This window comes from Prosopis cineraria, unplaced genomic scaffold (assembly GCF_029017545.1).
Source record: "Prosopis cineraria cultivar Desert tree isolate PC_DT_omini unplaced genomic scaffold, ASM2901754v1 PC9, whole genome shotgun sequence".
NCBI classification, from domain to species: domain Eukaryota; kingdom Viridiplantae; phylum Streptophyta; class Magnoliopsida; order Fabales; family Fabaceae; genus Prosopis; species Prosopis cineraria.
The window spans coordinates 19,916,213-19,940,444 of record NW_026555340.1 but is presented as its reverse complement, the minus strand read 5'-3'; the positions used below and the strand labels follow the sequence as shown (position 1 = coordinate 19,940,444).

General features: G+C 34.5%; 1 protein-coding gene across 1 annotated transcript; it reads right to left on the bottom strand.

Moving 5' to 3' along the window:
* Nucleotides 1–19,267: 19,267 nt before the first annotated feature.
* Nucleotides 19,268–22,402, bottom strand: LOC129319639 (uncharacterized). The gene is made up of 2 exons (XM_054964732.1): nucleotides 19,463–22,402; nucleotides 19,268–19,381 (listed from the first exon to the last, which is right to left on the bottom strand). Exons 1-2 carry the CDS (start codon nucleotides 22,400–22,402, stop codon nucleotides 19,268–19,270), a joined length of 3,054 nt encoding a protein of 1,017 aa, XP_054820707.1.
* Between the last annotated feature and the right edge of the window lie 1,830 nt (nucleotides 22,403–24,232).

The following is a 24,232-nucleotide window of genomic DNA, read 5'->3' as shown; positions in this document are numbered from 1 at the left end:
TATATTTGTTAAATGATTTTTGTGAAAAAGAAGGAATTATACATGAGATAACACCCTCCTTATTCTCCCGAGTCTAATGGTGTTGCAGAAAGAAAAAAATAGAACATTAAAAGAAATGATGAATGCTTTACTTGTGAGTTCTTCTGCCCCTGATAACTTGTGGGGAGAAGCTATTTTTTTATCTACATTTTTTTACAAAATAGGATACCTCATAAGAAAACAAAGAAAACACCTTATGAGTTATGGAAAGTGTTTACTCTAAACTTAAAATATTTGAAAGTGTGGGGGTGTCTTGCAAAAGTTTTATTGCCTGATCCTAAAAAGAGAAAAATTGGCTCTAAAACTTCTGATTGTATGTTTATTGGATATGCTGAACAAAGTGCAGCGTATCATTTTTTAGTTTTAAAAAGTGATGTTTTAGACCAAACACAATTGTAGAGACTAAGGATGCTGAATTTTTGAACATATTTTTCCTTTGAAAATTAAGCATGTTTCTAAACCTGTTAAGAATTCAGAGTTTGAACAAAATTTAAATGAGGATTTGGTTTTAAGGAGAAGTAAAAAACAAAGGAAAGAAACAAGTTTTGGAGATGATTTTTACACTTATTTAGTACAAGATGAACCGTTAAATTTTTATGAAGCCATTTCTTCTCCTGATGCCAAATTTTGGAAAGAAGCAATTGAAATTAAAATTGATTCTTTAAGGAAAAATAAAATTGGGTTTTATCAAATTTGCCCCAAGGAGCTAAGGCTATTGGGTGTAAATGGATTTTAAGAAAAAATATTTTCCAGACGGTTCAATTGATAAGTATAAAGCAAGGCTTGTGGCCAAAGGTTTTACTCAAAAAGAAAATATAGATTATTTTGACACATTTTTTCCTGTGACTAGAATCTCTTCTATAAGAGTTCTTATTGCTTTGGCTTCAATTTACAAACTTTTTGTTCACCAAATGGATGTTAAAACTGCTTTTTTAAATGGCGATTTAGAAGAAGAAATATACATGGTACAGCCTGAAGGATGTGTGATTCCTGGGCAAGAAAATAAAGTTTGTAAACTTGTGAAGTCTTTATATGGCTTAAAACAAGCGCCTAAGCAATGGCATGAGAAACTTGATCAAGTTTTGACAACTGGTGGATTTTCTACTGTTGAAGTATAAAGATGTGTTTATACAAAGTTTGTGAATAATGAATGTGTGATTATATGCTTGTATGTGGATGATATGCTAATTTTTGGCTCTAGTATGTGTGTTGTTAATGAAACAAAAAATTTTCTTTCTTCAAATTTTGATATGAAAGATATGGGTGAAGCCAAGGTAATCTTGGGTGTAAAAATTATAAGGAATGAAAATGAAATCTTGCTTTCCCACGAACATTATGTTGAGAAGATCCTCAAAAAGTTTGGACATCTTGAAGATGCTCCTCTGAGTACTCCTTATGATTCGAGTGTGCAATTAAAAAAACACAAGGGTGACCCAGTTGCTCAATCTGAGTATGCACAGATTATTGGGAATTTTTTGCATTTGATGAATTTTACTAGGCCTGATATAGCTTATGCTGTAGGCAGATTGAGTAGATATACTCACTGTCCAGGTAGTAAACACTGGGAGGCTCTGGTGAGAGTTTTAAGATATTTGAGAGGTACCATGAATTATGGTATATTGTATAGTGGTTTTCCCACTGTATTGGAAGGATACAGTGATGCTAACTGGATTTCGGATTCAGAAGAGACAAAATCCACTAGTGGTTATATATTCACTCTTGGTGGTGGTGCAATAACCTGGAAGTCTGCAAAACAGACGATTAACACAAAATCCTCAAGGGATTCTGAGTTCATTGCAATGGAGCTGGCTGGGAGTGAAGCTGAGTGGTTGAAAAACTTCTTAGCAAGTATTCCAATAGGTGAAAAGCCCACACCATCAGTGTCTTTACATTGTGATAGCCAGTCTGCAATAGCAACGGCTAAAATAAGACCTTCAATGGCAAAAGTAGATATATTCGATTGAGACATAATATTATAAGGCAGCTGCTTAAAGACGGGTCATCTCAATCGATTATGTGAGATCAGAATTAAATCTGGCGGATTCGTTAACTAAACCCTAGGGAAGAAATTTATTATTGAAACGTCGAGGGGAATGGGACTTAAGCCTGTTTGAAATTAACGGTGATGGCAACCCAACCTTTGTGATTAGAGATCCCATGAAGAAGGTTCAATGGTAAAAACAAGTCACTTGTTAGTTCTGCTAGCATTGAATTTTGTCCCTTCCTATGGTTTGAGAAAGTGCTAGAATGTATTGAACGGAGGCTGAGCAATAGCTCTTAATGTTTTCATAGTCCTTACGGATGGTGTATTCATTGCAGATACACTTGATGAAAACAACTATACAAATGTGGAGTGAGGCCACTCCTATGAGATCGTGGCAAAATCTCTAGAGCATTTGTTAAAACCAGGCGAGCGCATGGCCGATAACGTGCAAAATCGTCGTTAACAGTAGAGACTGTGGGGGTATAATCCGATTAATAAGACCTCTAGCACATGCTCAAGATCTGTTGGTTCAATAACAAAGTTACACCGACTTTTCTATGTGCTAAGTTTTATTAGTTTAGGTTTGGTTCAAGTTGACAGACACCAAATTCAAAGTGATTATCCTCCGTGTGAATAACTCAGACGAACATAGATCCTTTTGACACATGTGGGGGATTGTAGTATGTGTGTCAAAAGTGTGTGTGTGTGTGTCAAAGTCCCACATTGATTAAAAGAAAGACTCTCCTAGTGTATATATACGAAGGAATGAAGTGGGCTAGTAAAATGGCTTGGAAGAGAAGTGGCCTCGCGCACATGAGACAGGCCAACTCAGGGCAATCGCAGTTGAAATCAGCCGATTCGCCCCCCCTGCGCGCGAGTTCAAGAGGTAGTGGGTTCCTTTTACCGGATTATTTTTACAAATAAATAATTATTTTGGCTTGCCGGAGAAACTCAAATTTTGGCTGTCTGGAGTTTGAAGTCAAACCAATAACGTTTTTTGATCATTAAACAAATTAAATTTTCTAAACGTTCGTTTTCCCAACGTTTCCAGACAAGATTTTAAACAATTTTTTACAAGAGTGTAATCGAGCTTTTAATCCGGTGGTAAACCCCCAACGTTCATGTCCACCTTCAGGCTATATATAGTCATGGGTGCAGACAGAGTGATACACGATCCTCTTGAGTTTTCGGGGTTCTCTCTTCCTCCCTCTGTAAATCTGTCTGTGTTCGCCTGTGCTTACATTTGGTCTCCGTTGTTCTGTTCCTCGTTCCACCGAGGAGATGCTTGTTTAATTCTGGGGAACTGCCGGACGTCCGAGGGTGTGCCGAAATAGTTTTTAAGGACAGTGTCCTTCCGGGCATGACTCAAGCAACCAATCAGGAGTTTGCTGTGTACACGTTTGCCGCCGGTGTCGTCAACAGGAAATACTTCATTATCCCAAAATATAAAATAATTTTACTAAAATAAGATTTCATTAATGACGCTTTTTCAATATTACTTTCAACTTCAAGTGGAAAAAAATTGAGATTATAGAGTGATGATTAAGTATGGAGATTTAAAATTATATTAAACAAAAAATATTTTTTAAAAGTTTATATTTATATTTTAAAAAAGTAATTAGCTTATAAAGTGTTACCATTAATCTTTATATTCATGCGTAGGCTTATACTATAGAAGGGAGTATAAATTATCACACCTCCCGAGACTTGATAGTCATTTGTATATTTGAGGGATTTTTTTTTTTTTAACATTTTCCTTCTTGTTCGTGCTTGTATCTTTGTACTAATTGGGACTGAGACGCTCATGCTATCAATACAAAATACGATTCTCCCATTTGCTGTGCGTAACTGTAACGCTACCCTTTCTTAATCGATTTACATATTTAGAAATCTATATTTTTCCTTATGGTTTTTAATTAGTTATTAACTCTGGTGTCCGTAGTTAAAGCATTATGGAAAATAATAATACAATTAAATAAGCCAGGATTTTTCAGACGATTTTAGATGACAAGTGGAAGGGTGAGGATGTCCACCTCTCACAACTATATATAAATATATATAAAAGCATAGCTCAATACAAACTAGATTTTTTCAAACAGAGTACAATTCATGAGTCAAATTTCCGAATTACTCATTGCTAGATTAGATTATATAATTAAATTTCTTAATGTAGTTAGTTAAAATTACTATGCTAGTCATATCAAGATAGTGGACCATGTACCACAAAGATACCTTTTCACTTTCTAGAGGAAGGTGGGGGTTTAAAGTTTAAACCCCAAGTGTGTACCTTTTAAGTTGAAAAATCAAAAGACTGGTTGCACCTCCAACTTCCAATATGGGAGAAAAGCCAAATTAAATCATTTTTTTTATTATTTATGATTATTAGTAACTAAAATTATGTATATTAATTTCATTAATCATTAATCCCTGACGTTGATGGTGAATGGGCTTTGGTTGGCCCAATATTCCCTTAAAGGCCCATTCCTCCATGAAATCTCTCTTTCTTGGTCCATGTATTTTACTTAAGAGGTTTTACTTACCTGGAGGCCTCCGATGGCTGAGAAAATGAGAACCAATTTACCAGAACACACACACTCTCGCTCTACCTATCTGGGTGTGTGTGTGGGGAATGAGACAAGACAATCCTAATCAAAATCATTCCCTTGCTACCAATTACCATCTGATTTTTTATTTTATTTGTAGATGATTGTATATTATTATTAACTACTTTTAATGTGGTGACCATTAAATCCACAAATTGATTATTATAATGAATTCCTAATTATGAACTAACACAATCCAATAAAATTACTAAAAAATTACCCAAAAAAAGATCAAAGACACTTCTAGATCTATAAATTAGAGGTCAATTTTTTTCTTTTTATCTTTATTTATTTTGGTAAAATATTGCATGTTCACCTTTTAACATAACAAGCAATATACACACTATCTACTTCTTAGCAATACTTTAAAAAGTTGAAATTTTATTTGTGACACACCCAGACGTTGACGACCGGTCGTCGTTTTTGACTTTGTTAAATAATGACCCGCGCCACCACAGATAAAGACAATTGAAGATCAAATTCTTCAAGTAGTAAGCAATACGTAATAATGAAGATCTTTGGTCCTTAGATATTAAAATCAAAAAGTCTGTAAGGCATTTAATTAAACCCTTAAAAATACTTTATGACATGTACGACAGACACATACAAGAACATGTTATTGAAGAAGCGTTGCCTCCCTATATCACACACCCTCACCATCCTCCACTCCACCTAAGGCTGAGCAGAGAACCCACGACCTGCCAAACCTGCTAGTACCCAGTGAAAACGGACAAGTTAAAACCCGTCCATTTATTTAAAAAATCGAGTAGGCTATAAAGACAGGATAGCCCATGTGGTGGTATAAACAAGTAGGACGGGCCACGGGTTACCCTTTGGGCCGCTCGTCTCGTCTCGTTTTGTCTAAAATGGGTTGGGCCATCCCATACTGATTTGTGGCCCATTTTAGCCCATTTTTCAAATGGGTTGGATGGGCCACAAACAGGTCTGGGTGGGCTGACCAGCCCATTTTGGACAAACAACCTCGTTTTACTAAAAAAAACATTAAGGCCTTAGGGGTGTGCGAGTAGCTTTAGTTTCAGCATCACCTTCATACACATTTTTTTTAGGGGTTTGGGTAGTGTTCAGCTTTCTTTCTTTATTTTTATACAAGAGAAAAACAAAAACAGACAACAACAAAAGAAAACTAAAAATCCTCCATGATCGAAGGAGTGCAGTCACCAACCACTATGTGGAGTCCTAAAGGGAGCAATAAGGCACGTTTAGCTAAGAAATTAGCTTCGATGTTAAACTCCCTTCCAATGCAAATCAGATCAACCTGCCAAGTTCTTTGAAGTAATTGTTGAATCTCTATAATAATCTCTCCATTCTCATGAAGTTCATAAGTAGTAACTCTTAACAGAGATAAGGCTTCATGATAGTCACCATAAAGTTTGACATGCTTAGATTTGATATCCCAAGCTCTCTTAAGCCCCATATAGCACGACCATAGATCCGCTGTCAGACTATTGCCCTCCTCTAACCGGAGCATGAAAGCTTCAATGATATTTTCTTTGGTATCTTTAACTAGTCCTCCACAACCCTTGGCATTCGTAGAACCCACAAAAGCCTTGTCAACATAAATCAAAAGCTCATCAGAAGTCAAGGTGTTCATATCTAACTACATCGTGGGTCGAATGCCAGGAATAGATATATTTTGTAAATGAAGATTAGCCCCTCTGATGCAGTTAAGGATAGCTCTTGATAGTGCTCAGCTTTCTAAATTCTAAACAAAGAAACAAAAACATAACACCAATACAAACAAAATTATTGTAATAAATATCACACTATCACCGTTCAATGGTATGAATATTACGCATCAGCGTGTCTGCGTGTGTATATATGAATTATTGTAATGTAAAAATAAGTAGCAAAGAATCAATGTAAGTAATGAATCACACTATCACTCACTTCTTTATAGGTTGAGTAGCGTCATTTACACCTTGGACAAAATTGCCACATATATCCATAAGAAAATAAGGCTTCCAAGAAATATAATTGAAGTGATGAATCATATCTCTCTTCACGTGGATTTCATTCACCAGAATGGAGACTTAATTTTGTAACGTCCCAAAAAAAAAAATCATTTTTACGTATCATTTTCATAATAAGAAAAAAATCAAGACTTTTATAAAATCCAAAATTTCTAATCAATAACTTTCATCAACACTAGCGCAGTATGAGCAGGAGTCGAAGGCTCAGAGTTGAGGGTTTGGATTTAGTGAAGAAAGATGAAGATCGAGTGCCGACTCTCGAGCATGGATTTTGAGATTGAGAAGAAAGGTAGAGGCACAGAGCGAGGCAGCACCCGCCGGCCAGCGATAATATGTTTTTAACCTAATCATGCAAATCAATAAAAGTTAGTTACCTACTTAAAAGCACATTAATATTTCAGTTTTGTCCTTAATTATTATTGTAAATAAAAAATAAATGTTTTTAAGTAAATTCATGAGTATTTATCTTTTTTCCTTTCCAATATAATAGAAGTATAATGGTCTATTCATTAAAAATATGTTGATAACTTCTTATATTCAGAGACAAAATTTTTTAAAAAATGTCTTATATATAGAGACGGAAGGAGTATTTGTTAAATATTTTGAATCTATGAAAACAGACAAATTAGGTTGAAAATTGTTTGATATTTAATAATAATTGGTAAGAATCTTCAGTTGACTTGAAAAATCTTTTAACTTCCAAACTTGTGATATAGTCTTGGAAAAATAAACCTGTAGATTCTTATAGTATTTCTCAATTTTAAATTAGATTTATAAAATTTATTTTGTTTGAATTGAATTTTTATAATTTGATTCATTAGATTTGTTAATTCCTAAATGTTAAAATCCCAATTTTTTTAAAAAAAATTAAGTAATTATATATATTTTTATTGCTCAAATGTATTTTTCTATTGAAGGTAATTCTGTTTAAGGTTGACAGTAAATATGAAAACTTTTCTTGATACTTTTTCATTTTTATTAAATGATCACATACATAACTTTAAAATAAATTATATAATTTTTATAAGTCAAAATTAATTTACATGTAAACGAACATGTTAGAAAATAGAACTTTTATTTATAAAACCTAGAAATTTCAAAAAATTGCAAAACCAACAAAAATAAATGAATATCATATTCTCTTACTATATTAAGGGTCAAAATAAGAACAAAATATTTGTTATCATTACGCTTCTAAATAATTTTTTACACATATAAAAATTTTGTTGAAAGTAATAAAAATGAAAACATGGTTTTAATAAAATTTTATTTTTTGTTAAAATTATTAAATTAAGTTTTTTTGTGAACTTCAAAATAATGTTTTTTTGTTTAGAAAAATTAATCTTGATTTGATTAAGACAGATCCCCACCCTATACACACACATATTCGCTAAAAAATGTAAGATATTTTTTTTGAGAGGTTGGATATTAAAAAATATATTTTAAATCTTTCAAGATATAATTATTTTTTTTAAAGTATCTCTGTTAACTCAATCACTTTATATTTATTTAAGAGTGAAATACTCTATTAAATAATAACAAATATGAAACGATATAATTAATTTAAAATAAATAATTATTTTATTGAAAGTTAAAATTAAATTAAAAATATTTTATATTTTTTAATAGAGAAAGTATACAATATTTTTACATTGATCTCTGTGACTTTCTCGACAACGATACTAACAAGTCAGTTGGTTTAAAAAAAAAAAAAAAACAGAGAGAAAGGAACGTTACCTCTTAACATGATCCCTTAATCAATTTTACAAATTTCTTTCGTGTCCGCATGAATGGTGGAGGCTGGTCATGATCACTTGCGGTTGTAGTTTTTCTTGAAATTCCATATCCAAAAAAGTCTTTGTCAGCTATGTTTGAAGACATCTGGTCGCTTACCACATATCTTTCATTAAGCTTTTCAGCATTTATATTTTTTAATTTAATAATATTGACTTTTTTAAAAAAAAAAAGATCAACTTGGATTGTGGCCTATATATATTAATTTGCATATATTCCTAAGACCTAAACTGGGAGTTCCGTGAACTATTTGATTTGGACGTTTTTAGTGCCTCTACCCGGTACCCCGTACCCCGTGGGTCTTTTTCCCTTTATGTAGTAATTACTCTTTCATGTTTTTTTATAAATTATTTTTACCACCCTCGTCAATATTAGTATAAAAAAATAAAAGGAATAAAAATATATAAAATTTTAAATATATCCCTATGTAACAAATCTAAACAAATAATATCATGTTACTTTTTCTCTCTCATAAAGTGTAATTTTCAAAATACATTTTAAATATTACTGAAAAAATATAACTTTAGATATTTATACTTTATTCGTATTTTGTCATAGATTCATACATTTATTTTGGTGTTCTAGGTCCCTTGACCTTGGAGGGGCTTGAAATATCAAAGAATAAAATTTTATGGACTGAAAACACCGAAAAAATGTAAAGACTCATAGTTGTTTTTTCAATATTATCTAAAAATTCACACTATAACTTATAAACGGGACCAAATAAATTTTTTAAAATGTGCCTTATAAATGGGATTGGAGGGAGTATTATATATATATTTAGATATTATAATACTAGGGCACTTTTGGAAAAGTTTCTCTGCCTCAAAATATAAAACATTTTGAGTAGATTGAGGTTTTATTAAATGTATCAATTTTAATATTACCCTTTCTTTCTCTATAATTAATTTATATCACTTCTCTTTTCAATATATTAAATATGAGTATTTTTAGAAGTTTATATTTTTGTTTTGGAAAGATAAAGTTATTGAATGTATTTAATTATGTTTATTAGTATGTAAGATTTTGTCTAAAAATGTCTTATAATTTAAGATGAAGGAAGTATATAATTATAATTGTAACTCTAACAATAGCTCATCTTGAATGATTAGCATATATATATATATATATATATATTAATAAATCCCTCTCAGCAAGCCAGGCTTTGTATATAATAGACAAATTGATGTCTTTCTATCATAAATAACTGAACCCAACATAATTACCTGGCCTCCCCCATTAAACGTTTTGTTTATTTCGATGCCTGTTTTAGTTAGATTGCAGTTTTGTCTTGTATTGTGCTGGAAATAAAATCCAATATGGAGCCACACATACATGCATACATATATACATATACATATACATATATATATATATATATATAAAAAATATATGATCATTATTTAATTAAATTTAAATAAAATGATATATTTATATTAAAGTTTTAAGATTTAGGAGTATAATTGTGGTGGAATTAATGTGTAAAAATTAGGGTGATATTTATAATTTGTTTATGAATCAAATCATAAATATTATAAACCTATTTTATGAATAGAAATTATAGCCAATGATTTAACTGGTTTGTAGGAACATTTTGCAATCCCTGTTCTAGGAAACAAAATGACACTTTTCCCGGAAACAAATAAAAAAAAAACACATCTGTTCACGAACCCAAAAAAAAAAAAAATTACAGTACGTTTGAAGTTGGTTGGCTAAGATTATTATATTCCTAAGTTATGATTGAAGAACGTAAAGCCCTCCTATTCTGTGCCAAAAAGAGAAAGCAGTGACGGGCGTTACGTACACCAGAAAGACCAGAAGATGAGAATCACGTGATGATGCATTGATTTTTTTCATGAACGCACGCAAGCCCCTCTTCATTATTCTTAATGAAAAGTTTTTATTATTATAAATAAATTAAACTATACAAAGCTCATTAAATTTTGAGTCAATTATATGAAATCTTTTTTTTCTTTGAAAAATTTAAAATCAATCTCTTTAATCCTTTATTTTTTTATTATTATTTTTTATCAAGGTTAATTTTAAAGTAAGTAAATTTTATACAACTAATTTAAAGTTCATATGAGTTTCGTATATTTTAACAAAGTAAATCTTTTATGAAAACAACCTACTTTTTTAATTAATTTACATATTTAAAAAATATATGCTTTTTTATGGTTTTTAATTAGTTAACTCTGGTGTCCGTAGTTAAAATTAAAGGATTGTGAAAAATAATACAATTAAATTATAAGCCAGGAGCTTTCACACGATTAAAGATGACAAGTGACAGAGTGAGGTTGTTGCCTGGCCTGGGGCAACCAAGTTAAATAAACAATCCAAAGTGCTTTTTTTTTTTGGTAGAATATATAAGAGTGTGGTTTGATATTGATGTAATAAATAGAGAAAGTGATAATTAAAAAAAAAGTATTGCTCAATACAAATTATATTTTTCAAACAGAGTTTTACGAAGTACATATTGAAAATTGAATTAGATTTTTCCTATGAAATTAAAAATTCAAAAGATTTTGGGTTTCTTGGATTGGAATGTTTATATCTATCTGAATATATCATGACGAAATATGATTAAATGTGCAACTATAATTAGGCATATGTAACTTGCGCATACTTAGCTGCTGTTGCTTCTTTTCACAACTATTGTTGATTAGAATTTAAGTACCTATTAGAACTTTTGATAAAATGTTTAAAGTAATAATTGCTTTTGTTTTTTGTTGTTTGATTCTTTACATATATTCTCCTATTAGATGTAATAATGTTCGAGACATGGTTGGGCACCTCTCTCAATAAAGATTGATTGATATTATAATGTTTTCAAATTTCAGTAATTAAGAAAACTTAAGGGATTTCTCTTTCTACTTTCTTGAACAACAAGGTTGTTTTTAGTCTTCTGAATCAACTAAGGAGGAACATTTTCTGTACAACAAAAGAATTTGTACCTTAATTTTAACTCACATTTCATCACATTCTTTTTACTTAAAATAACGATTAACATATGAAATAATTTTTCAACTTATTTCTTGATTTCTCTTGAAATGATTCCTCCCCCCCCCCCCCGGGAAATTCTCCATATTATTAAAGTGGAAGGCATCAACGCAAGCACGGTTATTTCTGCAAATAGGTTTATTTGTCAAGTTCTATAAGGCACAGCAGGAAATTGTTTTTCTGTTTTTTATATTAACCTTCCAAAATTTTTACTTTTTAGAACGAGGATTAAATATTAATGAGTGGGGAGAGAAGAAAGGGTAATAAGGAGATACAAGTAGCCACATAGCGATTGAGATTTGATAGGTGCAATAATGGGCCTCTTAATATTGGGCCATGCAAAGCCCATTTCTCAACGGCAGAAGTTGATCAGAAAAGAATGGCCCGGTTGGCCGAAAAATGAAATTGCCCGAGTCAGAAAGTCCACAAAAGCAAAAGAATTTTTATAGATTATGTTTACCTCTAATCCTTCAGTCAATAAATTAGAGTTAATCTATAATTTAGGCAATTTAAAATAATCAATTCTCTTCCATAATATGATATATCTTTCAAAAATTCCAAAACTCATTGTATTAGGAACCTTTGATATTCAATGATTTCATTAACTTATTTAAAGTTTAATCTAACCAAATTCATTATCCACTCACTTAATTTTCAATTTCCTCAATTTTTATTTTTTTTCAAATCACTCAAAATTATAATTAAATTCAAATTGAAAATTCTAAATAGATTAAACTTCAATTTCAACATGTATAAATATAATCCAAGCATTAAGTTTGAATTGAAATGGTTAGAATATCATTAACCACTTCAAACCCTCCACTTTATCGCAAAACCATGACCTCAAATTCTTTAAATCAAACATTTGAACAAATTGAAATTGATTAAACACTTAATCTAACTCCATTAATATATTTAGTCTCAAACTAATTGGTTAGAATTATCCAAAATTTGAAAACGTAGAAGCTCTAATTCTTTCACAATAAATAATTTGAAAAATAAGGTCAAGGTTGTGAGAGCCTATAAGCAAGTAAGACAATTGCTTAAGGCCCCACAAAAAGAGCCCTAGATACTCCTAATATGTATAGAATAAATAGTTGTATTTATTCTATTACATAAATAATGTCAAATGAAAAAAAAAATAAAACCTCAATTCTTTCTTCAATTGAAAACCTTTTTATATTATCAAAATAATATTTATTTATTGGATTGACCCTAATCTAGTCATTACTTATTATTTATTTTCTTTCTACAATTCTCATTCTGACATCATCATCTCTAACTCTCTCACTTTTTGTCTTCACTCTTCTACTTTTCCTCTTTTCTTATTTCTATTCTATAGCCTAAAGAAAAGCATAGGTCATTAGGCACTTCTTTTGCTGCAATCGTCTTCTTTTTTTAAATATTTTTGGATTCAACCAAAGCATTGGAGCATGCACAATTGAGTGAAGGCTTTGTATTTTCGTCTCTATACTACTGGCTATAAAGTGTGTTTGTTCCTTTTTAATCCAAGCTTTATTTTTTAAATACAAAATACTAAACGTTAATTTTTTTTATATTACTAGAGGTGAAAAAAAAAAATCAAATAGAAAGTATGAGAAGCAACGAATTATCATATGTTACTACGTTAGTCCATTTTACTCATTTCGTCCTAAGCCTTAAAATCCTTTGACAAGGCCCTGAATAAGGTAGAAAAGAGACTTTAACATTTTTTTTAAAAATATACTTAATTTTAAAAAGCTTCAAATTATCTTAAAAGTATCTTATAATGAAGTTTCCCTTTTGAACTCTCCATCTCTCGGACGCATGCTTTGTTTTCGCTTGTGAGGCGCACTGTTTTGGGAGGAAGAGGAAAGACGCCGTGTGGGAAGAAACGGAATTGAATTTTTGAAGTGGGTGTGGGTTATTAAAATTCAAGACGTGGGCCATATCGTTTTGGGTGGGTATTTGCCGTGGCCCAAATTTTTTGAATTTTTTTTTTGCTTTCCCACTCGATTTTGTCCTCTACTTCTTCTGGTTTTCTATTTTAAATTCAATCCAACATTTTTATTCCTTGACACTCAAAAAATTTTAAAAATTGAATTAATTTTGTATATTTTTGTTCTAATAAAATTTCTATAACATTAAGATAGTTATAATATGTTAAGTTGAAAAAATATCTTAAAAGATTTAATTTAATTCTACAGTTATATTTTTTTTTCCTAAAAATTATGACTTCAAAGAAAAATCCTTAAAATTTAATCCATTTTAAAGTAAATTATTTTTATTCACATAATTACACGATAATTCCCAATTTCCATGGAATAATTTCATTTTAATGTTACTTAAATCCTCAAAATATAAATTAGGATATTGCATGAGGGAAGCATAATGGTTTCAGTGCTTATCAGGAGCTACATAATGCTTATCAAAGTGATGAAATTTTGACCGTCCAAATTTAAAAGTTTCATTTTTTATTTTTATTAAAATAAAAATTATAAAAAAATTAATAAATCTATTTAATCATTAATATGGACAACAAAGATTTTAATTTGAATGATTTAATTTAATATTAAAATTTTCAAATTTTTACAAACTTACTATCAAAATGTAATATGGATGGTCTAGATTTAAAATTTTCAGCTCACAATATTTTTTTGAAAGTGTCAGTTTAGAGATTATTTTTATTTCTTTTCTTATATTTACCAAAATAAAAATTTTTAAGACATTTTAATATTAAATATAAACTGTACAGAATATATTTGAATAATTAATTTATAAAAAATTTAAAAATTTAATATTTAATTGGATCATTTAAATTAAATTTATATTGTGGGGAAATAAAATAGATTCATTAAAATTTTATAATTTTTATTTTAATAAAAATAAAAAAATTTAAATTTGAATTGTTTAAATCTCATCACATTGTTGGCACCATATAACAGCTCCAAAGTTGAGTCCAAGAACTCCATTTTTAAAGGCTAGGTGTATTTCGTCTCCAGCACTAGTAGCAGCTTGATTACAAAGTTCTCTCCTCCTCTACCCCCACCCTCTTGCACTCTTTCTCTCTTAAAAAATAAAAAAATCACATTCAAAGAATTGCTAAGAAATTTATTTACAGATAAAGACTAATAATAAGTTCCATTAAAAAAATAAGTCAATATTTTTATTTTAACAATAATACACTTCTTATTAGTTCTTGTTTGTAAATAAATTTTTTTCTAGGTTTTTTGATGTAATTCTTCCCAAAAAAATACTAGTAGTTGTTTTTAACTAGCGAATAAATAGTAGAAAAGCATGGAAAAGGGTCCGGATCCTCTCCTCATCCCCTTTCTCCTTTTTTTTTTTCCCCCTCCTCATCCCATCTCCTCCTTAAATAACAAAATGAATTGTTTAGATTTAATTGTTTTACAAAAAAAAAATTATCATAATACTATATAAAAATAAATAAATAAAAATTTAAACTGTTGAAATTTAACCAATGCAGCACACACCTTATAGCTGTATACTATTATTAAGAATTATAAATTAATTTTATTTATTTATTTTATTGTACTTATAAACTGTGCATGTTAAAATTTATTTGTTTATTTTTTAATGTAATATAATGGTAATTATTTTATAAAATAATTAAATTTAAATTATTCATTTTTTTAATCTAAGGGTGAAGATGTGAGGAGAAGAAAATGAGAAAGAATGATGAGGAGGATTTGCCTCCGAAACAACCTCTTGCAGTTCACACTTGGCTCCCACCTTTAGAAACAAAAAAAAAAAAATACAAAAAATGAAAAAAAAAATAGAAACAAAATCCCAGTGAGCACAGGAAAGAATAAAAGGGAGAGAGGCGCCGGTCAGGTCCCAAATAAACAATGCTTCGCTTCTCGTTTGATCTGCGTCACTCCATTTTTCTAAATAAAAAGTGTATTCTAGTAATTTTTCCTCAAGAAATTTAAGGCAAAAAAAAGTGAATCCCTGGTGACTGAATTTATTCTATATATAATTAAAAAAAGTGAATGAATTAGTGTGTATATATGTCAAACCCAACCAATTATGAACTCAAAAATTAGAGAATAAAAAATATACTTTAGCCACTTATTCTTTCGTACATATTCGAACATCACTTGTTCTTTTCATAACTTGTTCCTTCAATGTTATCAAGTTATCAATATTATGCTAAATAAAAAATATGTGTTATAAATTTATTTTTTAAATATTTTCATGGGTTTTTATTAATCATGGACATCTTATTGCATATATAAGAACAATCATTTGTACATATTCAAACATTACTTATTCATACAAAAAAGATTGTCAAATTTTTAAAACCCAATTTCTTCTAGTTATAACATATATCTTGGTGGCTCCCGTGGCAGGTGAGAGGACACTTTTTTTTTTAAAAAAAAATAAAAGGTAAGGGCATTTTGGTAAATGGACTCACAAAATTAATTGTAATTTCAGCCCTTGGGCTTGGAAAAGTATTTCAGAATTTTTTGAATCTTGCATATAATTAATTTGTTTCTGAGGCCCTAGTTGAAATTCTCCCTCTGAAAAAAGGTGGAATGTGTACGCCGTAAATAAATATGTTGATTAATAAAGTTAAATTAGTTTGTCTTGAAGTTTAGATTCTTTTTTTTTTATTGCCTGAATTGAAGTTTTAAGTTCCAATCTTGATATATGCAGCCATGTTAAATAAATATATCAAAGATATCCTTAAAATACCCTTGAGGTCATCATTGGTAATATCAGTCACATATAACTGGAGTTCGAATAATTTAAATGGAAAGTGATAATACTCTCACGTTTTCTAGAATATCAGGCAATGGAATAAAAAAAAAAAAGAGTGGGAATTGACAAAAACATGTATGTTGAGTATTGGTAATATTTATTCGCAATTAGCCTTATATATCTACGGAAGGTTAAGCTGATGTACCAACATACCAGAGAAAGGGAGGGAAAAGGAACAGAACACATTCGACAGTGTGGAAGAAATGCTAATTTAGAATGTATTTGACCTTGCCTTTTTGATTATATGTATATTTGAGGTGTCTGATATATTATATCAACAATTGAGTTCACTCTAAGACACAAAAAAAGGTAATTAGTATGTCATTATACTAATCTCGCTCGTTAATTGAGAGTTAAGTTCTTGTTATTCAAAAAAGTGTTGGGGGATTAAATTTAAGAGAAACATGCTAGTCTGAGAAGTGAAGGACAACAAAACTAATGAATTCTTGTTCTTCTGGGAGTATTGTTAGCTGTAGAACCACCATATTGCTGGGTAAGGCTAAGAGCATCTCCCTTACTTTTCTAGTTGTCAGGATCTGCTCGTGAGACATCAGTGAAACCCATTGCTTGGAACTGGCAGCATCCCATTATATCAAACTTTTTTTTTTTTTAAATATGAACTAGAATACATGTTCTCATTCAAATAGAATGTAAAAACATAATAAACCAAAGACACGTACCAACAAGAAGTAGTTAAAGGCAAAAAACCACTGCCCCATTAGTTAAAGGCAAGAAACACACTAACTAGTATGTTGCTTATCTTCTAAATATTGTCTCAAACATCCTAGAGGAATGCACCCATTAGGTCAAACTTTGAAAGCAAGTTTTTTTTTTCAATTCTCAAAACATGTTTTTGGACCAATTTATCAATTTTTTTTTACATTTTTAGTTTTTAAATATAATTTTCAAGAATAATTATTTAAACCAGTTTTTTTTTATTTTCAAAATATGTTTTGCAAAATATCAATTCTCATAATTAAAAAAAAACAATCACATCTTCCCATCACGTCAAACTCTGAAAGCATAAGCCAAGAGCCTTGCAGCTCAATTGGCACCCCATGCTCCCCTCAGAAGGGGAGATTGTGCTGCCAAATCCCCAGGTGTTGAGGGGGAAAGTGTGTGTGTGGTGTGTGAGTTACACTTCCCTTGCATATCAGAAAATAGGGGAGTGGCAAGAACAATGAATCAAAGATGGCAAGCTTTTTCTGCCTCATGTCCTGTCACACCTTATCTCAGGAAATAAAATGAATACAACAAAATATGGGAAATTCTTCTGGTATTAATCAGTAAATTGCATTGCGAAGTTCATCAGAAAACAATACAGCAGAAGTGTGGTTCCGAAAAGGAAACGATAACAGAACAGAATTACCAGAGAAAGGAGGAGGAATAACAGAAAGGAGAGAGAGACCAATTACAATCACATACTGTTTTCCACTCATTGCATGCACATGCATTTTATCCCTCTTGCCCCTCTCGTAACTTCCATGTGAGTGTTCTTGGACGAGTGCTTCTACGCAAAACAGCCAAATTCGTGTGACCGTCATTGGGTATCGCCACGTCATGGTTCAGCTCACCAATCATCTGCTGACTCGATATAGTGGACGTGACATTGCCCTCCCCAACGAGCGTGACCTTGTCCCCAAGGTCAAAAGCAGGGTAATTATGCAGGAAAGATTGTAAATCCTCCCACGTGGGCTCAGAAATACCCTCCCAGCGGATTAACGCCTGCGTGACAGAAGAATCATCGTGTTGAACTTGTCGCGTTTGTAAAACTTCCAAAGGTTGAACTTGAGGGCCATCAACATCTGCGAGCAACGAAAGTGGTACATAGGCCAAGGTGACATCCCCATAACATCGTTTCAACAAGGAGATATGGAACACCGTGTGAATTCGAGCACTTGGAGGAAGTTCAAGACGATAACCGACAGTACCAATCCGCTCAATGACCTTGAAGGGACCAAAATATTTAAAACCCAGCTTCTGATGTTTCCGTAATGCAACAGAGTGCTGACGATATGGTTGCAGCTTGACCAACACAAAGTCTCCAACCTGAAATGTATCCTCCTGACGGTGACGGTCTGCATAACGTTTCATACGGTTCTGGGCACATTGTAGATTAAGCTTGAGAGTAGTGAGGAGTAAATCACGTTCACGCAGTAAAGCATGTATGTCCGGAGGTGTATCAGCTGAGGTGTACCCACGAACTAATAAGGGTGGTTCACGGCCATAGACAGCCTTAAAGGGTGTCATGCCAATAGCCGAGTGAAAAGAGGTGTTGTAGCTAAACTCAGACCATGGTAGCAGTTCTAACCAACGCTTAGGACACTCCTGGACAAAACACCGCAAGTACATTTCGACACAACGATTCAATGCTTCAGATTGGCCATCAGTTTCTGGATGGTAAGCTGAACTCATTTGCAACTGAATTCCTTGAAGCTGGCATAAGGCACGCCAAAAGGAGCTTGTGAAAACTTTATCCCGATCGGATACAATTGACTGTGGCATTCCATGCAGACGTATAACATGGGAGAGAAATACTTCAGCTACTTGTTTACTAGTGTAATGGGCACTCAAAGGTGCAAAATGTGCATACTTAGAAAGGCGATCTATCATCACCATGATTACTGTATACCCACGTGTAGGGGGTAAAGAGGTGATAAAATCCATTGCCACGGAGTCCCATATTTGTGATGGAATTGGAAGTGGGCAAAGAAGGCCAGCTGGAGAAATCTGAGCTACTTTGGCACGCTGACAAGTGAGACATTCTTTTACGAAGACTTGAACGTCTCTTCGCATAGTGGGCCAATACACATTAGCGGCTAAACGGCGAAATGTTCGAAATGCACCGGCATGACCTCCTATAATCGATGCATGGAATTCTTGCAAGATACGTTGGACTAAGTGTGAATCCTCATGAGGCACCACCACTCGACTCTTGAAATACAAGACACCTTCCATGACTTGGTAATTAGGATAAGAACTTGGTTCCTGAAGCACTTGAGTGCGGAGTCGCTGAAGTCTATCTGACTGACGAGCTGCCATGATTATGTCATCAAATAATGAGGAGTGGAGTTGCTGTATGGCCATATAAGTCACTCTGGACAGGAATCAGCTGCCAAATTTGTTTTACCCGGTCGATACTCAATGGCAAACCTGTATCCTAGTAACTTGGGTAGATAAAGCTCTTGTTCAGGGGTCTGAAGAACCTGCTTATCAAGGTGTTTAAGGCTCTCTTGATCAGTGCGAATAACAAAAGGGTGACCAAACAAATAATGTCAAAACTTTGCCACAGCCTGCGTGATAGCAAATAATTCCCGAACATAGGCTGACTGAGCTTGCATCTGAGAGGAAAGTTGTTTCGAGAAATAGACAATAGGGTGTCCATTTTGACTTAATACCGCCCCAATCGCACACCCTGAGGCATCCGTTTCAACCACAAATGGCAAAGAAAAATCTGGGAGAGCCAAAACAGGGGCCTCGGTCAAAGCTTTTTTAAGCAAGTCGAATGCCGATTGTGCCTCATTAGTCCAAATGAACCCATTTTTCTGCAATAATCGAGTTAAGGGCTGTGCTATCGAAGCATATTTATGAATGAATCTTCGGTAGTATCCGGTCAACCCAAGAAATCCCCTGAGTTGGGAGACATTTGCAGGTGTTGGCCATTGTTGTACTGCTGCCACTTTTGAAAGATCCATAGACACGCCATTTGCCGCTACCACATGACCCAAATATTCAATTTGTGTCTGGCCAAAAGAACACTTTGATTTCTTTGCATATAATTGGTGAGCAACTAATTGCTCTAGCACTAACCCAATATGTTCGAGATGCTGAGACCAAGTGGCACTGTATATAAGAATGTCATCAAAAAATATAAGTACAAATTTGCGTAAATAAGCTTTAAAAACAGAATTCATCAAAGCTTGAAATGTAGCAGGAGCATTGGTGAGGCCAAATGGCATGACAAGCCATTCGTACAATCCTTGATGAGTTCGAAATGCCGTTTTGTCTCGGTCTGCTTCATGCATCCGAACTTGGTGATAACCAGCACGAAGATCAAGCTTTGAGTAATATTTTGAGCCACCTAACTCATCTAAAAGTTCATCCACTGTTGGCATAGGAAAAGAGTCTTTTACTGTGATCGCATTCAGAGCTCTGTAATCAACACACATTCTCCAGGAACCATCCTTTTTCTTAACCAGGAGTACAGGCGCTGAGAACGGGCTAACACTTGGCTGAATAAATCCATCTTGTAACAACTCTTCAACCATACGTTCAATTTCTGCCTTTTGACTAAAAGGATAGCGGTACGGGCGGACCTTAACAGGCCCTGTTCCTGGTTGTAAAATAATTCTGTGGTCACATTCCCTTGAGGGTGGAAGCTCGTGTGGGGTCTCAAAAACAATTGAGTATTTAGAAAGCACAGTATCCAAATCTTCTTGCAATACGTCGGACTTGTCAAGACTTAATAAACTTTCCAAGGCCATCATCTGCACCAGATACACTTCACTGATGCCTTTTGTCATATGAATTCGATGAAGTTGGTGGAGTTGGGTCATCTCACACCTAGCATCCTTTTGCCCTTTTAAAGTGACGAAATTATTATGGGCCAAAAACTTGATTGTGGCATTACTATAGTCTGCCACATGTGGGCCAAGGGTAGCGAGCCAATCCGAGCCTATCACAATGTCTGATCCGGCTATCTCAAGGACATATGCAGAAATCAAAATCACTTGTCCACAGATTTGGACTGGAAGTTCCCTTACCAAGCCCAATCCTTGCATTAATTGTCCATTTCCTACCAAAACCTTCATGGACTTAATTGGCTCCACCGGTACCTTGAGGTGTTTAACTACTCTGGGATGAATATAACTATCAGAACTTCCGCCATCAAGCAAGACCTGTACGGACATGCCCTTGACTATCCCAGAGAACCGTATTGTAGTTCGCCCTGCAGTCCCATTATAAGCCTGTAGTGAGATGTGATGGTAGGTAGCTGTGTCCTCTATTTTTGGCGTATCTGTAGCTGTAAGGGACGGTGGGGACTCCGGTTCCTCTTTATCATCTTCATTTTGCAACCACATATATTGTCGATTCATGCATTTGTGATTTGGAGAAAATTTCTCATCACAAGTGTAACACAAACCTTTCTCTCGCCGGATCTGCATTTCTGCGGGTGTAATTTTACGTACAGCCGTCAATGGCTTAATATTGGGTGTGGGCAGTAATGGAACAGTCGATGGTTTAATGAAAGACGACCCCGCAACAGCCGTCGTTGTTGTGACAGGCTTATTTGATAGAGGGACGGCATTTCCAGCCACACCAATGTGTCCCTTGCCCTTGCTTACCCAATTTCCCAGATGATATTTCTCATTAAACAATCGAGCTAGGCTTACTGCCTTCAATAAATTTCCCGGAGAACGAGCAACCACTTCTCGACGTAACTTTGGCTTAAGACCCCCAACAAAACAATCCAAAAGAGCGTCGTCAGTCACTCCTTCAGTTCGATTAGCAAGAGTCATAAATTGTTGGTGGTAGGAGTCCAATGAATCTGTCTGAGTAAGCTTGAATAACTGTGATCTCGGATGTTCGAATTGCGTAGGGCCGAAATGAGCTTCAATAGCTTGGGTGAGACTTTCCCATGTAGTTAGTAGGTTCGATTTTAGCATCATCTGGAACCAGGGTATTGCCGCTCCATCCATATGAATTGATGCCAAAATAATTCTCTGAGGCGTGGTCATCTGATAAAATGCGAAGTACTGCTCTGCACGGAAAATCCATCCATGGGGGTCAGTGCCATCAAACCGAGGGAAATCGATTTTTACCTGTCGCTGATTCATGTAGCTGTTCGCTCCGCTTCCTCCATCTGAGCTGCCTATTTGCAACACCTTGCGTGCTTCATTATCTCTTTGTGTAGCCTCAACCATTCGAACCAGAGTCTCAACTCTAGCTTCAAGTTTCTCATGCCGAGGATTGGGTTGTCGCACCAAATTCTCTATAGTGGCCTCAAGCTTATCAACTCTAGGATTCGGAGCTTGGAGGAAATCACCAATAGCCTTCTCCAAGCGCTCCAAACGTGAATTACTGGCAGCCTCTATTCGTTCTACTAACTCACGCATATTCTTGCTCTCAGTCTCTGTTCTCTCCACAATGTCGCGCATGCACTGCATATCAAGCTGCAGACTCTTCAGGTCATTTGATAACTCCTTCAGCCTCGTATTCTCTGCCATCGTCTCTCAACGAGAGCACCTTGTCACACCTTATCTCAGGAAATAAAATGAATACAACAAAATATGGGAAATTCTTCTGGTATTAATCAGTAAATTGCATTGCGAAGTTCATCAGAAAACAATACAGCAGAAGTGTGGTTCCGAAAAGGAAACGATAACAGAACAGAATTACCAGAGAAAGGAGGAGGAATAACAGAAAGGAGAGAGAGACCAATTACAATCACACACTGTTTTCCACTCATTGCATGCACATGCATTTTATCCCTCTTGCCCCTCTCGTAACTTCCACGTGAGTGTTCTTGGACGAGTGCTTCTACGCAAAACAGCCAAATCCGTGTGACCGTCATTGGGTATTGCCACGTCATGGTTCAGCTCACCAATCATCTGCTGACTCGATATAGTGGACGTGACATGTCCCCACAACGTGGGGTAACCCACTTTTTCTCTGGTCTCGTTCCTGCTTGCAATAGCCACCCACTTTCTGTATATATTCATATCACAGTGTCATAGAATCTTGAGTTCTTCATAGAATGACAGCTTAAATCTTTGGTATACGCATTATTAAGCTCTCAGTTCTTTTAGGTCATCGGCGTTTATAAGTTCCGACGCAATCCCCAGTCTCCGCGCTGCAGGTAAAGTTTGCAAGTTCCCAGTGCGTGCGTGCGTGTGTATAACCAGAGAGGCGCCTCGGATAGATTCCTGTGAGGCCAGTCTTTGGCCAGCCTTCCTCCTCTTCCTCTTCTTCATCTTCATCCTCTTCCCCTTCATCATCATCATCTTCTTCTTCTTCTTCCTCTTTCCCTTTGTCGTCGCTGTCTTCCTACTCTTCCCCCTCTTCCTCTTCCCCTTCCTCTTCTTCCTGTTCTTGGTCGAGGGCGTGCCGTCCTCGTCCTCGTCCTCTTCTTTTGGCCAGCCTTCTTTCTTTTCGGCCTCCTAACTCTCCTTCTTCTTCTTTTCCTTCCTCTTCCTCTTCCTCTTCGTCTTCATCGTCGTTGGTGTCCTCCACCTCCACCTCCTCCCCCTCTTCCTCTTCCTCTTCTACTTCGTCATCTTCTTCTTACTCTTCCTCTTGCTCCGTGACGTTAGCTTTTGGCCAGCCTTCTTCTTCCTCTTCCTCGTCTTCTTCTTCTCTTCAAGCTCTTTTTGAGCTCTACCTCTGGTTCTGCCACCTCCTGGGTTATCCATCAACGAGGGTCAGGCGAGTTGGCGAGGTTTATGGCCCATGACAGGGCCGCCGATAATGAAGATGCATTGGACGAAGCTTTAGCAATGGCGGAGGCGGAGGAGAAGGTCTGCGCTTTATGGATATAGAAGCAGCACGGCTGATGGTTTTGGCGCTGACGCATGTGGGGTCATGATCCGGTGGCCAGAGGCGCCATAAATGGATCTTTGTGATGTCATCTTTTGACTTTTGGCAAACCTTCTCCTTCTCCTCTTTCTTCAAGCTCTTTCTGAGCTCTGCATCTTTTTCTATGGCCTCCTTGGTTGGCCACGAACGTGCACGTGACTAACAGAGCTCTGTATATGGAGCTTTGAGCGACTTCAGAGTTCCTTCTCAGGGACAATCATCTTCAACTGCAATTCCTTTTGACATAGACGACAGCGATGCCCGAAGAAAGCAAGGAGAGGAGTAAGGTAGAGACCATTGAGGTGGGGAGCGGTTGAGATTTGGGATCCTCACCAGGAGGCGAGGGTCTGGCTCGTCGGGACGTTTGACATACCCAACGGAAGCTCCCGCAAGAGATTACGACGAAGCTCTATTTTCCCACTTCATCGAAGACTACAAAATTAATAATAACAATAATAAATTGTTGCAGAAAAGAATTATAA